Source organism: Mobula birostris, chromosome 23 (genome assembly GCF_030028105.1).
Source record: "Mobula birostris isolate sMobBir1 chromosome 23, sMobBir1.hap1, whole genome shotgun sequence".
Classification (NCBI taxonomy): Eukaryota; Metazoa; Chordata; class Chondrichthyes; order Myliobatiformes; family Myliobatidae; genus Mobula; species Mobula birostris.
The window spans coordinates 46,970,332-46,987,338 of NC_092392.1; the positions used below are offsets into that span (position 1 = coordinate 46,970,332).

Here is a 17,007-nt window from a genome sequence, read left to right on the forward strand (position 1 = left end):
ATTTCTCAGGCTGAAGTCTACTGAACACGGTGATGTATGGTATGTAGGTCAGACACCAGCTGATAAAACATATCCCTTGGAAGTCTCAAGGTAGTGAAGACACCATGGTATTGGGAATATCTGGGCTCCTTGCCTATAACTTCCACTATAAATACCCGTTTTCAGTAAACATCAGGTTTCTTAACACTCCAGTTCTCACCTCTGCTACTCCCTTCAGTGTCTAAGAAAATGCTTGGTGGGTAATGATGAACCAGATCGATTGCACTGCAATGCATCACACCATTTTCACAGTAACTGTAAAGGGAAACAAAATGATATTTAAAAATAAATCACAGCCAGACTCTAAGCATTTTAAGTAAGGAAACTAGTATTGATAGAGGTTTGAATATTGAGGTAGAATATGAGGTCAAGAGTCCATCTTATCATACTAGGGAACCATTCAGTAGTCCTCTAACAGTGAGGAAGAAACTATCCTCGAACTGGTGGTACGTGCTTTCAGGCTTTTGTATCTTCAGCTTGATGGGAGAGGGGAGATGGCAGAATGCCTGGGGTGGGTAGTGTCTTTGATTATACTAGGGCAGTCAGAATTGTAGGCAGAATCCATACAGAGGAAGGTTGGCTTCCATGATGTGCTGAACTGCGTCCACAGCTCTCTGCAGTTTCTGGCGATCATGTGCAGAATAAAAATTTGAAACAGAGAATCTTTCACCTGACTTAATTTAAACAAAACATCGTCTGTTTCTGTTACTTGGAAGTTAGCACCCAAGCAGGCACAGACGGGGAGATTTTTTCCTGTACTGGTACGTGGTGCCTGGCAATATTGCAGCCGCTCAAAATACTACATAAAAGCATCTACAGCATCATCTCTGGGCATTTGTACTGCGTCGACCTATTTGCGAGTCTGAAACTTTCTTTACAACGGGTAATGGAGTGTTATCTGAAATTTCAGTTAATATTGTTCAGCTTGACCCAGCTGGTGCGTAATGGCAACAGCGTCGGACTTCGGGACGAAAGGTCCCGGGTTCGAATCCAGCTAGCCGGCTCCCCTGCACGCTTTCCATCCGTGCTGGGTTACGAGCTGGTGATCTCTTTGGAAACTCACCCGGCAGAAGGCAATGGAAAACCACTGCTGTAACTTGCCTCGTACGTGACCCCCCACTACCCGGAGAAACTCCGGATGCGATGTACCTTTCTTTTCATTGTTCAGATTATAGATTGCTGTATTTTGTTTATTTAGAATCACCCATTGTTGAACTTACCAGATGACGTTTTCAAATGCTATGTTCTCGTGAGGTTTGTAGATTTCATCGTTAAAGTAGCAGGAACATTCTGATTTGGGAACACATTGCCCATCGTCATTGGCAAACTGATTGGGTGGGCAGTAGCAACCTTCGAGACAAAACTCAGTGCATTCTGTGTTCGGAGTGGAGATCGATCTGCAGGTCTTGTTACAAGGTGTGCTACACTGATCATAAATTTGCCCATCAGGGCAGGTCAATTCTGCCAGAATAATTTGAAAAAGAAAGCAAAAAGGTGAACATCCTCTGAGAAACATCACAGCTCCACCATTAGAAATAAAACAAATTATCTGATGGAGATACTCTTCTCATTGCTACCATCAGGAAGGAGGTACAGAAGCCTAACGTCATACAATCTCTGAATGGGCATCAGGCCCATGAATACTACCTCACTACTTTTATATTTTCTACTTTTGCACTACTTACTTAACTATTATACATGCATATATATTCCTGTTTTTTTTTTCCATTCTCTATTACCACGCATTGCATTCACAGCTGCCGCTAAGTTCACAGGTTTCCCAACGTATGCCAGTGATATTAAACCTGATTCTGATTCTGATATTGGGCTGGTTTCCTTACTGGAATCTACTTTCCCCATATGCAATGGTCCAATCCACTTGCGGCACAATTATCAGTGCACTTTTTCTGGTGCTAATTGGTAGCCTTCCACATCTCAGCATTTAAAAGTGTGCTCTCAGTCATGTCAGGTCCTCAGCAGGAACAATGAGATGGCTCCTTACCCAGGACCAAGGCTGGGAGAGGGCTTTGCCTGCTCTTAAAACTGTTACCATTTTTAACTCAATTACAGATTTTAAGCAGGTTGAATATTCAAAATATTAAAGGTATTAAAACCTAATAATTTAATTTTAAGCTACTAGAATAACATATATATAGCTAATGAAAATATGTGAACTTTTATAAATAACTAAAAACCTGGCAGCAAAGACTGTTAGACCAGATAGAAGTTTATAAAATTATGAAAGGCAGAGAAAGGGTAGACAGCCAGAATATATCTCACAGTGTAAAAATATCAAATACTACAGGGCATAGCTTTAAGATGCGAGGGGTAAAATTTAAAGGGGGCAGATTTTTTTCATATACAAAGTGGTAAGTGCCTGGAACACACAGCATCTATCACTCTCTGTATAAAAATGTATAAAAAGTGTGGTAGTGGAGCTAGATATGATTGTGGCATTCAAGAGGCTTTTAAATAGGAACATGAATATGAAGGAAATGGAGGGACATGGATCATGTGCAGGAAGAAAGGGCTAATTTAATTTGACACCATGCTTGGCACAGGCATTGTGGGCCAAATAGCCTGTTTTTGTGCCGTGCCATCTTATGTACGCTGTAAACTCTTTCTTCTGCAATCTGCATTGAAAACGATCGTGTGTTGAATCCAGTGACAGGTTGGACTTGCTATAGAAAACTGTCCCACCGCACTGCTTAGCAACCCGAGCAGGATTGGTCATGGATCAGACTGACAGAGTCAGCCTCCTACTTGTGCATCAAGGACCGCTGCATTTGACAGCAAGAGCAGAAGCCACATATCTCATTTCTAGCTGTTCAGCTGCTGGCAAAAATATAATAATGGGGTTGGGCCAGAAAAGATGACCCGGCAGCAAAATGCAATGGAAGTATGAGGACTTGTCAGAACTATGACATTGATCGTCTGGGTTCAAAGTGCATGCCAGGTCACATGCCCTCATGAGAAGGTGAGAAACATGACTGAGCTACAGGACACTATAATTTCAACTAGAAGACACAATTGGAACATCATTAAAAAAGAACAGTACCTCTGACAATGCACCATTTCCAGTAACACTGATGTTCTTTTTATCTTAAGAGTTACAGTACAGTAACAGGCTTCCTGACCCAACGAGCCCATACCGCCTAATTACACCCATGTAACTAATTAACTTACTCATCCACACTTTTATTTATTTATTGAGACATGGCGCGGAAAACGCCCTTCTGGCCTCAATCTGTGCCACCCAGCAATCACCAATTTAACTCTAGCCTAATCACAGGACAATTTACAATGACCAATTAACCTACCAACTAGTACGTCTGAAAACTGGGGGAGGAAACCAGAGCACTTGGAGGAAATCCAAGTGGTCACGGAGAGAACATACAAACTCCTTACAGATTGCCGGGGGGCGGGGGGGGGGGAATGAACCCAGGTCACTGGTACTGTAAAGCATTGTGCTAGCCACTATACTACTGTATGTAGTGTACATGAGGAGGAAACCTGAGCACCTGGACAAAACCCACATGGACACTGGGAGAAACTAATAGACAGTAGCTGGAATTAAACCCAAGTCACTGGCACTGTGTTACTATTACGCTAACTGCTGGCATTAACATGCTGCCATCAAGAATAACATCTTGATTTTTTTTCTCATGTTTAAAAGATAAAGGAATGGGAAAGCAGAACCTCTTACCACAGAAATCTGGAGACCTCCAGTTAATTAAGACACCTCTCCTGGTGCACAACGCAGCGTAACTGGCAATGGCAGAACATAGGCATTCATTGCCATCCTTGCAGGCACATACATCATAGTGACAGATCTTGAGGAATGGAGCAGGATTTACTTCATGGTGACATGGTTCAAACTCAGTTAACAGAAAAACAGAGCACACCTCCTCAGCATACTTCGCTGAAATACAAACATCATACAATGGTGACAAATCATTGAAAGGCTCAAAGGTTCATTTCATTGTCAAAGTACGATCTACAATACAACTCTGATATTTGTCTTCTCCAGCTAGCCAAGAAATACAGATATTTTGGTTTAATATTGGTTTAAAAACAGTAATCCCAAAAATCTTAGGGATATAGGTAGAATATTAATTTTACACCATCCATAAAATTATTTTCCACTGACTCAAGTGAAGAAGGCAAAAAGCTAACAGTGCCCTCCGTCTCGTAAGCTTCCCCTCTGAGGGAAAGTTAGGTAAAAATTACCCCTACAATTAATGGACTAGGAAAGGAATTGGTGGCTATGAGATTCTGCTTTTAAACATAAGGTAAAGAGCTTGTGCATTATTTCAGCAATGCAATGAGTGCTGTATTTGCCACCTAGATAACTCTTAAGAACAACAATCCTGAGATGTTTTTATGTCAGCTCAAAACAATTCTCTCTAATTATGTGTATCAGCCACAAACTTTACTGAGGATTCATATCAAGTACATTGAAATACAACAAAGGTAGGAGAGATTTTCATGGTTAAAGCATGTATTAGTATAAAGCTAATTCCATCCACATATGACTCACTTGCTCCTACTGTCTGTAAACACAAATTGTAACTTCAGTAAGGGACCCCTTACTTCTAGCAAATTAATCAAGAGCTTACATTCAAAATACAAGATACAAGGTTGTTTATTGTCATTCATCAGGTGTTGATCTGGTGGTCCTGGTGTGGATACTGTGTAGCCTCTTCCCCAATGGGAGAGAAGCATAAGCAGGATGGGTAGGACCCTTCATGACATTGTTGGCCTTTTTCCATCACCCTTCTGTATTTATGTCCTTGATGATGCGTTTACTAGTGTTGATGATGCATTGGGTATCAGCTACCAGTGTAGATCCCTCTTGTCCACCATAGTGAAGTTTCCATACAAGACATTAATACAGCATGCTAGGATGCTCTCAGCTGCGAATCTGTAGAAGGCTGTGAGTATTGATGTGCACAATCCGGCTCTCTTCAGTCTCCTCAGAAACTAGAGGCATTGGTGATCTTCCTTGACTGTTCTGGGACAATGAGACTTTCTGTGAGATATGCACTCTTGGGAGTTTGAATCTGCTCAAAGTTCCCACTGCTGTGCCGCCAGTGTAAAGAGGAGTATGGGTAGTATGATTTCTCCTGAAGTCAATATCTATCTCCTTTGTCTTGTTGACAAAAGACATACTCAAATAGTTAGTGAGGTAAATCAATTCAGGAAAGGTGAGAATGCCTCTTCTATCACTTCACCAATGTGTCCAAGATCCTACAGAGCATCACGTATCTTACTTAATTGTAAAAATTGTCTCTGCCTGCATTAAATATATCTGCATATTTGTTTTAATAACTGGATGGAGGAATTCCATAAATTTATTAGCTATTATCATACATGTGATTTTACCCCATAAAACAATGAGCATTATAACACTTCCTTCTCAGTACAATGTGGAAGGATTCAGCTGTTAAAATCCAAAGGTGGTCATCAATTATTAAATGTTAAAGATGTTGTGAACACTTAGGGAAATCAAGCTAAGTATGGCCATTTTAAGATATGATTACAAGTTTTGCCTTGAATAAAAAGATATTTAAAACAAAGACTGATGTTAAAAAATGTTTGATATCTTGTAAGAACAAAATATAACTGCAAAGTTATTTACACCTCAATACTGTATCATGAAAACACATGAACAACTGTAAAGGAAGACTAGTTATTTATTCTTTACAAACAAGAGAAAATCTGCAGATGCTGGAGGTCCCAAGCAACATACACAAAATGCTGGAGGAACTCAGCAGGTTAGGCAACATCTACGGAAAAGAATAAACAGAACTGAAGAAGGGTCGCAGCCCAAAATATTGACTGTTTACTCCTTTCCATAGTTGCTGGCTGCCTGCTGAGTTCCTCCAATATTTTGTGTGTATTGCTTAATTATTCTTTGTTAATTTCTTGCCATTATGCCTGTTTAAAGATTTGAAGTGTGAAATATGTACACTTCAAAATCAAACACATTAATCTGGGAAATGGTTTCTAATTTATCACAGCGTTGAGATTTTGAAGTCAGAAAAAACAGAATGCTTTTCTCTAACAAAAGAGTGAAACTTGGTCTATTCTGTTGCAGCCAGATGTTCACCAGAAATCCATATAGCAGTCAGATTCAGATTCAGAATTATTAATTAGATCTTCTTCAAAGCATACAGTAAAGTATGTCATTGCATTAACAACTAACACGCCAAAGGATGTGCTGGGGTCAGCCCCACAAGTGCCACCCACAATGTTAAACACAACACCACCACCACACAAAACAGCACGAACAGCCACAACAGGCCTCCCTCCAATACCCTGATATAAATAGGCATTCAAACCCAGTATAAGCCACCACTGGGCCTCCAGTCCTTGTCCCCGGAGTCTCAAACTCACAGACACTGGGCCTCCAACCTCCATTCTCTCATCTGGACTCGTCCTCTGCCTTGGGACTTCGGTCTTTAACATTTCAGGCTTTCTACCTTTCAAGCTTTATTATTAATTTTTAACAAATAGTGTTAAGTCGAAGCCCAATTGAAAAAAAAGTTGAAACGACACAACTTCAGTTCAAAAATAATATTTAGCTGGTAAAGAGTGTGTTATTCTATCAGAGAGATGCCAGGAAAGATATCGTGTCATTTAAGTTCTGCCATGCAGGATATAGCTTGCGCTGCCAGTACTGTCCTTATCTGATGCCATTATCACTGTTGTTTGGATTTTGAGGCTTGGCTTCAAGTTGCAAGGCAAAGAGAAAATGTGACAAACAACTGCTGCAGGCTCACTAAATGATTGTATGAGATAGACTTAGTGAAAAACTCAGCTAATAATCTGGCAGGGCCAACTGTTCTAGAAACCGACTGATTTTCAATACATTGATCTTAAATTACAGATTGTGTTATAATACAAGTTTCCTGGTGCAGATAAATGAATCAATATCCTGTCTTGGCCTACTTGATCTGTTCTGTACCTAAGGTAAGTGATATTGTGCTGGTATTCTGCATCCTGATGGAGATACCCTTGGGGTACTTGTGGGTTTTACCTCCACGATAACTGCCTGGCGGATAGTTATGATTCTCTGAGTTTAAATATTTTGGTTGGTAATTTTAGGGACAGTTCAATCTGCCTATAGAGTGACTAAGTTGGCAACTCAGCATATGGGGGTTGTGCCCAGGAGTATGTACTGCGTTTATATAACTGTGCAAAAGTCTTAGGCACATACACTTAGCCAGAGAGCCTAAAACTTTGCATAGTACTATAATAATTTTATGTATTGCACTGTCCTCTTGGTGCTGCAAAAAAAAATTCATGACATATATGAGTGATGATAGATCTGATTCTGATATGAGTCTCTATTGTGGACTGAGAGTGGGGAGGGGGCAGGGAGAGGGGAATCATGGTTGGGAAAAGGGGAAGGGAGAGGGGAGTGATTAGGAAGCTGTCATAGTCCGGATCGGGTTCCCTTTAAATTTAGCTTGTTTATGTTACGACCCGGACTGTTGATTCCCTGTTTTCCCGTGTCCCTCGACTTTGGTGATTAGAGGCAATTAACACTCGGCTGAACCGGTAGTTTATAGTCTCCGGCTTTCAGCCGTTCAGCACGGGAGCGTTTGCAAAGTCACCAAGGTACGGCGTGCCAATGTCATCTGGCCAGAGCAAGCCTAGTCTCCGCCCGAAGCGAGTGCCGGTAATTCGCCTTTCCTCACCGGAGCAACCTTGTCAGGTTACCTCGCCAAAGCGAGCCTGCAAAGTTTCCTCACCGAGGTGAGTCCGTCAGTTAACCCGCCGGAGGGAATCAAGAACCGCTGTCTACTGTTCCTGGGCCGAGTCGAGAGCTCGCCCCTACCCGGAGGCTCCACGTTAAGTCCTGGCTCAAGGCGGCATTCAAGTACCAACTCAAGTCCTGGCTCCGGGCAGCATTCAAGTACTATGTCAAGTCCTGGCCCTGGTGGCGTTCAAGTACCATGTCAAGTCCTGGCCCTAGCGGCGTTCAAGTACCATGTCAAGTCCTGGCCCTGGTGGCTTCCCAGTTCTGAGTCAAGTCCTGGCCCTGGCGGTCTGTGATTCCTGTCCTACCCCCTTGTCTGAATGCCTTCTCTGCCCCTCTCGCCTCTAGCCCTCGTCTGCAGCCCCTGCCTGCACTTCGGTCTAGTTCCATCACCAGAGCTAGATAGGTACTGTCTGGTGTTCATACGTGTTGGTCTTTTCTTGTCCTGTCCTCGCCTCTGTGGGGTAAGTCTGGCCGTCTTGCCATTGCCCTGCGAGGAGTCATGTCTTGTCTTGTCTTGTCCTCGCCTCCATGGGGTAAGTCAGGCCGTCTTGCCGTTGCCCCGCAGGAGGTCATGTTCTGTCTTGTCTTGTCCTCGCCTCCGTGGGGTAAGTCAGGCTGTCTTGCCGTTGCCCCGCGGAGGGTCATGAGTCCCGGCTCTATGTCCTGTACCCAAGGAGGGGTCCCAGCTCTCTGTTCTGTGTGTGAGTCCCGGCCCTATGTCCTGTACCCAAGGAGGGGTCCCAGCTCTGTGTTCTGTGTATGTGTCCATGGTTCCATGTACCTGATCTCCCGAGACCGAGGCTCTGTTTTCCATGTTCCTCCTCTTCCTAGTCCATATCATGTCCATGCCTGGTTTTGGGGTCCGAGCCCAAGGCAAGACGCAGGTACTGAGTCCTTGCCCAGTCTCGGGCTCGGTGTCCATACCCTAGCCTCTTCATGTCTCCTCTAGTTCTGGGAGCCGATTCTGAGTCCTAGCCCAGATCCTTGGTCCCAGCCTAGTCGTAGTCCTGAGTCCTTGTCCAGTTCGCTATTCCTACTCCTGCCTTGCTCTCCTGGTATCGAACAATAAACTAAATCTAAGTAACCTCACAAGATGTGTCTTGCATTTGGGTCCACCCTTGCTCCCAATTCCCCACCTTTGTGACAGAAGCAGCAGAGAGACATTCTGTAATGATAAAAAAAATTGCTTGGGATCGAATGACCTTGTCTGGTCTCTCAAGGCTGGGTGTGTCTGTACCCGTGCCACCCGCCACCCCTGGCACTCCTCTGGCACCTGTTCCACACAACTCCCATGGCGCACCACCCTCACCATTCCTAACATCATTTGCTCCTACCAGATTTACAAACTCGCTCTCCGCTCCACATTGACAAATACCCTACCGTGCAAAAGTCTAAGGCACCTGGCTATAATATGTGCCAAAGACTTTTGCACAGTACTGTACCTGTATCTAACGTATCTGCTTTATAACCGGTATTTAAAACTGGCCAGTGTATCACTGGCACCAGTCTACCTGCCATCAAGAGCATACGTATATACAGAAAGGTGCTGGGAAAAGGCCAGCAATATCATGAAGGATCCTACCTACCCTGCTCATGGACTGTTTGTCCCACTCCCATCAATGAAAAAGCTAACTAGCATTTATGCCAGAACCATTTGACTCAAAAGCAGTTAGTTACCCGAGACGTCAGGCTGATCAACATTTCCAGCCATTAAACACCCCACCGTACCCCCACCACCACTACTTTATCATTTCCTGACAGAGTCATCTCATGTACAGATTCTCCTGCACCTAGTGTCACTTTGTGTATGTACAATCAGTCTATGTATATAAGCTAATCTATATTATTTATTGGGTTTTTATTGTGTTCTTTATGCTTATGGTATTTTTTTATGGTGCAATGGTTGCAGGCTAACAATTATTTTGTTCTCCTTTACACTTGTGTATTGATGAATGACAGAAGCAATCTTGAATTCTGAAATCTTGAAGGTCACGTGTGATTGTACATAGGTAATCAACAAGCAAATTCTCCTGTACCTAGCTTCGTACAATCAATCTACACTCAGTGGGCACTTTATTTTGTACACCTGTACACTGGTTGTTAATGCAAATATCAAGACAGCCAATCGTGTGGCAGTAACTCAATGCATAAAAGCATGCAGACATAGTCTAAAGGTTCAATTGTTGTTCAGATCAAGCATCCGAATGGGGAAGAAATGTTATATAAGTGACTTTGACCATGGTATGATTGTTGGTGCCAGGTGGAGCGGTTTGCGTATCTCAAAAACCACTCAGGTTTTCACACACAGCAGTCTTCAGGGTTTAGAGAGAATGATTTGCAAAACAAATTTAAAAATCTAGTGAGTGGCAGTTCTGTGGGAAAAATGCCTTATTAACGAAAGCGATCAGAGGAAAATGGTCAGACTGGTTCTAGTTGATAGGGAGGTGACAGTAACTCAAATAACCACGTGTTACAACAGTGATGTGCCGAAGAAATTTCCGAATGCACAACACATCGGACATTGAATTGGCTGAAGACCACCTCAGGTTCCACTCCTGTACCTAACGAAGTGGCCACTGACTGTATTCCAAAACCCACATTGAATTAAAGACAGCATTCTAAAATGAAAGGAAACCCATTTACCTCTCTTGGGATTTAACTTGCATGGGTCAGCATGTATCTGTTTCAAGTCAGCACAGCCTCCGTTGATCTTCCAGGAGTTCCCAAAATTGACCATCTCAGGTTCAACAAGTCCAAATGGTGTGAGGAAGTCATCTCCTTGATTTCCATTGAAATTTCCACAGAGGCCACAGGTTAATCCTGTGTACACGGCGCTCAGCTACAGAAAGGTACAAGTTAGTTCAGTGCCAGAATAAGATTAAATCTATTATTATTCTGTACGTGTTGGGTCTACCTTGAGATTAACTTTTCCATACCCATCCCAGTCAAACTGGAAATCTTCATCATATGTCACCCGAGTTGATGACCGAACTGTGTGCTGAATACGAAGAGCACCTGGAAGAAAGTTTAACTCAATAAGAATGAATAGATTTACAAGAATACTGTGCTATTAATGAAATATTCTTAGGAAACACACTCAGCATGCCTTCTGTCTCTAAACTAAATTCATACTGCTTAAGCAACACACATCAAAGTTGCTGGTGAACGCAGCAGGCCAGGCAGCATCTCTAGGAAGAGGTGCAGTCGACGTTTCAGGCCGAGACCCTTCGTCAGGACTGCTTAAGCTGGGGTCAGCTTTTCAAATGGAGTTAATTCCAGAAGTTTTTCTTTCAATTATTATACTCAGTGACTTCAATCATTTTGAATCTAAATAAACTTTATTCTTAATAAAAATTATTTACTAGAATAAATTGTGCAATGTCTTTTTCAATCTTTACGTTCACTTGTGTGTTCCCACTGGGTGGTTTGTTTACTACAATAATTGAGGGGCTTCTTCACCCAACCTGGCCCCTCCCTCTCTGGTAGCAGAGGAACCCTACACAGTGGTCGTTCCATAACCAAGCCCTTGTGGAGGCTGCACCAAACTGCAGTGTGTCTCTCAGCACATACACTTGCAGCCTGGAACATGTCAGTCAGCTGCATTCCTTCAAAGTGCTGGCAAACCAACAACTTCCAGGCAGACCAAAGGGCGTCTTTCACCAACTTGATGATCTGCCAGCAGCACCTCTTGTTTGTCTCTCTGTGTGTCCCTGGGAATAGCTCATAGATCAGAGAGTTATGCTACGCATCTGTTTGGGATGAATCTTGGCACAGCCCCTTACGTCTTTTTCTACACCTTTGTAAAACCGCAGTCTGCAGAGATGAGCTACTGTCTCTCCCCCACTATTGACTTCAAAGGTGTTGCTGCTGGAGTAAAGAATGCATCCAGAGTCAGACATGCAGTGACACAAGTGCTCTTAGAGGTCAGATAATCAGAAGCATAATACACTCAAAGTGTTGGCGCGTGGCCAAGTGGTTAAGACGTCGGTCTAGTGATCTGAAGGTTGCTAGTTCGAGCCTCAGCTGAGGCAGCGCGTTGTGTCCTTGAGCAAGGCACTTAACCACATATTGCTCTGCAATGACACCGTTGCCAAGCTGTATCGGCCCTAGTGCCCTTCCCTTGGACAACATCGGTGGCATGGAGAGGGGAGACTTGCAGCATGGGCAACTACCAGTCTTCCATACAACCTTGCCCAGGACTGAGCCCTGGAAACCTACCAAGGCGCAAACCCATGGTCTCACGAGACTAACGGATGCCCATTCGAATACACTTTAAAAAAACAATGAATAATCCTTTGGATCTTGTATTTTGTCCAGCTGTATAGAACTGAGAGCAGTACGGAATAGGATCAGGCTCTTTGACCCCAAAAGTGCTGAACACAATGCCAAATTAAGCTAATTCTCTTCTGCCTGCATCTGATCCATCTCCCTCCACTGGATGCATCTTCATGTGTTTATCCAACACATCTTAACCACTACTATCATATCTGCTTCTACCACTACATCCGGCAACCAGTTTCAGGCATCTAATACTCTCGGTAAAGAACTTGTCCTGCACTTCTCTTTTTAACTGTTTCCCCTCACCTTAACACAATACATCAACTCCACACCTCACCTGATGCACAGTACACCTCCCTCTCTCTAAACCCCACAGATATTATCTCATGTCACTTTTCTCAATGTCTAACACCCATTGTTGCTGATGATTGCAATCCATTCAATTTAAGTGACTGCTTCAGACCAAGTCACTGAAGTCAAAATGGTGTACAAATGTACTTCAAGTGCCAGCCAAGCAATAAGCAGATGAAGAACCCCTCATCCTTCATTCAGAGTAATGCATACAAAATGCTGGAGGAACTCAGCAGGTCAGGCAGCACCCATCAGGATCTCTGCAGCACTTCAGCAACCTTCTCAATGAGGGAAGGGCAATACGGTATCAGCTATCTCCCAAGCAATATGCAAGATGAAAAAACTTCTCCTGCTAGGTATTAAAATTGTCCTTTATGCCTCCTCCCCTCACCTATCACCTCCCCAGGTGCTACTGCTAGAACATGGAATGCAGAGGGCTGCACGGGAGGAGGAACGTTCCTGGGTGGCTACACCATACAGGAGTTCAAAGTAAAGTTATTATCAAAATAAGAATATTTCTCCATATACTACCTTGAGATGTATTTTCCTCCATGCATTTACAGGCAAATAAAGAAATATAATAGAATTTATGAAAAAAAAACAAAGGTTGACAAACAACTAATGTGCAAAAAGACACAAATCATGCAAATAAATTGTACAGTCTTTGAAAGTGAAACTGTAGGTTGTGGAGTCAGTTCCATGTTGGGGTGAGTGAAGTTATCCATGCTGGTTCAGGAGCTTTATGTTTGAGGGGTAATAACTAGTGATTTCCTGAACCTGGTGGTGTGGGATTTAAGGCTGCTGTACATTCTGCCCAATGGTATTAGTAAGAAGGGAGACTGGTCTGGATGGTGAAGATATCCCAATGGTATTCGCAAGAAGAGAGCCTGGTCTGGATGTGGGGATCCTTGCGGATGGATGCTGCTTTCTTGTGGCAGTGCTCCATGTAAATGTAAAAAAGCAGGAAAGAAATAAATTCCATTTCAGATCCAGATTCAGATTTATTTATCACATGTACATTGAACTATACAGTGAAATGCATTGTTTGTGCTATCAACCAACACACAACACACAAGCCCACAAGTGCTGCCACACATTCCAGTGCCAACATAACATGCCCCTAACGTTGTTCTGCTGAACACTTCTTATCAGGTAGCCAGAAAAATGAAAAAAAAAGCAAAATTTTGTATCATTCAAACAACATCATAAAGTAAATCAGAGAGACGGCAGTAAGGCAAAATGGGGCCTTATTTTATATATCTTCCATTTCTTTTGACTCGTTGACAGAACTAAACAGAAACATGGGCGACTCTTCATTGTACATAACTCTAAGAACCTCAAAAATCAGTTTTGATAGGTAACAATAAGTATGAACCTTGGATTAGAGGTGGTTGTATGTCCATGCCATTCACTGAAACTCTGCCACCATGTTTAAGTTTAATGGTCATGCCTTGCAGCTCCTTGAACCTCAGTGTGGCCGATCTTATACAAACAGCGTCAGGATCATCTGCACACTAGGGAAGAAAAAGTTCAAAGCACTAAGCATTGCTGAGAAATATCCTTCAGCATTCAATAACGTAAAAACATTGATTAGCTGTACCTGCACTTTCTCAATGAAAACTGCAAACGTGTCTTCCTCACAGTCCTTTGCCAGCAAGTATTGGCACATTCCAGCAAAGGTGAAGTACTTATCATCAAAACTCTTGAAGTGTGATTGCCCAATGACAAAACATTCCCCTAGATGTACAAGAGGTAAATATTACAAAGCATTATTGGCATCCCCATAGCATGGTATTATATTTTGTTTAATAACAGATAGAGTCATAGAAAAGTACAGCACAGAAACAGGCCCTTCAGCCCATCTAGTCCATGCCAAAACCACTTAAACTGCCTGCTCCCATCGAACTGCACCAGGACCATAGTCCTCCAAACCCCTACCATCCATGTACCTATCTAAACTTCACTTAAATGCTGAAATTGAGCCCACATGTACAACTTGTGCTGGCAGCTCATCCCACACTTTCATGACCCTCAGAGTGAAGAAGTTTTCTTTCTTGTTCATATGCTGTGCTTAAAGAATTTACCTGTTACGTTCTGTCATACGCCCATTCATGGTGGAACTCTTCAACTACAACTGTTATAGGTCCCTATTCAAATTGGTCTAGTATGCAGACACTGCAAATTATTGCTTCTTGCTGTAGAGATTGAATACAACCTAACTTACACTAAATCCAATCATTTCAGCAAGGGCAGAGAGTATTCTATTTCCTCCAAGATTATACCCCACCTTGTCTCTGAAATCTCCAGTCCTACAGCCCTCTGACATCTTTATCCTACTCCAATCTGATTCCTCTTTCAATTTTCATATTCCACAGTGTTCAGCAGATGCCTTCAGTGCCAACTCGTGAGGCCCAAGAATTCCCTCCTTGAATCTTTCTATTGTTTTTCCACTTTTTCATCCCTGAGGATGCTCGGTACAATCTTCTGTGTGTGAGCTGATGCCCCCTTTATTCAGGGCATCAGTAAAACCATATCTAGAGTAATGTGCAGTTATTAATCTATGTGCCTGTAATGCTCTTGCAAGCATGCTTAGCACTGTACCTGAACCTTACCGTACTTGTTTAGATGACAATAAACTTAACTTGACTTGACTACAGGTCTCCTTATTTAATGAGGGATATGAATAACCTGAAAAAAAGTTTGCTGGAATTGGTGCATTTTCTTAGGGAAAAAGATTGGGTAGGCTAGTCTTATGTCTGATAAAGTTTAGAAGAGAGTTGATTGACATATGCAAATTTGTGAAATCATGAAAAAGTGCACGATGATAAGAGGCATAGATCGAACAGATATTCAGAGACATTTCCCAAAGGCAAAATGGCTAATACAAGGGGGCATAATTTTGCAGCGCTTGAAGAAAAGTACAGGGGGTAGGTCAGAGATAATTTTTTTAGACAGAGAGTGGAAGGCACATGGAACACTGCCAGGGTTGATGGTTAAGGCAGATACATTGAGACATTTAAGAAACTCTTAGATAGACAAATAGATGAAAGAAAAATGGACTATGTAGGAGGGAAGGATTGGATTGATCTTAGAGTAGGTTAAAAGGCTGGCACAACATTGTGGGCCCAAGAGCCCATACTATGCTGTAGTGTTCTATGCTCTAATATCTTTCTTGGCACACCCTTGGGTGAATACCTCAGTCATTCCACCAGATCCTGCATCTTGAAGTCATGTGCACATTTTCCACTTCACATTTCAGTGTATTTATGAACATCTATTTCAGCATCACCATTGTGAGATTATCAAAAATAAAACACTTTGTTCCCTTTACTGCTGATTCAGGCAGCACAGTTCAAAGTAGTTCAACTGATGTCTACAAGCAAGGGCTTTGCACTTGGCTGGCTGAGACACAATAGAACAAGAGGAAGATCCCTGTATATAAGGACTCCATTTGATCCATCAAATCCATGCTGGCTCTATGCATGATCTATCCAGCTTGTCCCATTCTCCCAAATTCTGTCTGTAAACTTGCAACGTATATTCTCTGCGTAATTTATCCAGATTCTTTGACTCTACCTAATATCAAAAGATCAACCGCATCTTTCAAAATTCATTTGGCTAACGAAACTCTTGAATACAAGAAAATGAATAAGATTATCCCATAGACCGATTTCACTCAGATTGTTAAAACTTACAAGATAAAATAAAAATCATACCTGGACAATCCTCGCGGCTACATTCCCATTTTCCGTGGCTGCAAATGCTGCAAAATAAAATCTGGAACATAGAAACTTATAGATCTGGTGAATAACCTCCCCTAAGCAGTGCGAGGGTGCTGATAACACCATTGAATTGGAATTTCCATGCAAATTTCAGTAGAATATTTAGGTTCAGTGTAAACCAAATGAGCAAATTGAAAATGGGCATTGTGTCCCTGAATCCATTTCCCCAGCCCTTCCTACAAATGCAATATGCAAAAGATGGGCATAAAATTAAAGAAATATTAGTACTCTATGCTTAATACAAAATTATAGCATAGATGTTTTCCAAAAGGGAAAGTGCCCGATAAATATTTTTTAACCAATACCATTGTTGAAAGCTTAAGGTACACTGTTAGTGGTTACACTGTTGTAACAAATTTGTATCTGCTAAAATTATTTTTTTATAGTTCCTTTCTAAACAATTAAATATAAATTCTTCCTTCAGTTCAAATATTTCCTCACAATTTGCTTATCCTATGTGGGACACATGTCTAAGCATAAATGCTGGTAACTCCTTATCCAATCACCAAAGTCCTAAAATCATCAGCCAAGCTCAAGATCCTGCCACACCTGGAGATTGCAGAATTTCTCTCTGGAACCGTCTGGCCCATTGACGACAGCTTGATGGATTCAGAGAAGGTAAATTCAAGGGACTAGGGAACGTGGGTGGTGAATACAGGTAGAGGGACTCACTTGGGGAAACCTCGGCCATTAGACCTGAACTGGGAAACCTGACTGTGATTTGTGTTTCACTATATTACACTATTTAATTCAGACCAATTGTAGTTTCAATGATACATATTTCTG

General features: G+C 42.2%; 1 protein-coding gene across 1 annotated transcript in view; it reads right to left on the reverse strand.

The window, feature by feature from the left end:
* Nucleotides 1–17,007, reverse strand: part of vwf (von Willebrand factor) — a 128,113-nt gene that overhangs the window by 93,325 nt on the left and 17,781 nt on the right. Inside the window, 8 exon segments of the mRNA XM_072241674.1 lie at nt 200–294; nt 1,260–1,500; nt 3,746–3,961; nt 10,454–10,649; nt 10,725–10,825; nt 13,815–13,953; nt 14,040–14,176; nt 16,156–16,202. Of these exon segments, the coding sequence (XP_072097775.1) occupies nt 200–294; nt 1,260–1,500; nt 3,746–3,961; nt 10,454–10,649; nt 10,725–10,825; nt 13,815–13,953; nt 14,040–14,176; nt 16,156–16,202 (1,172 nt within the window).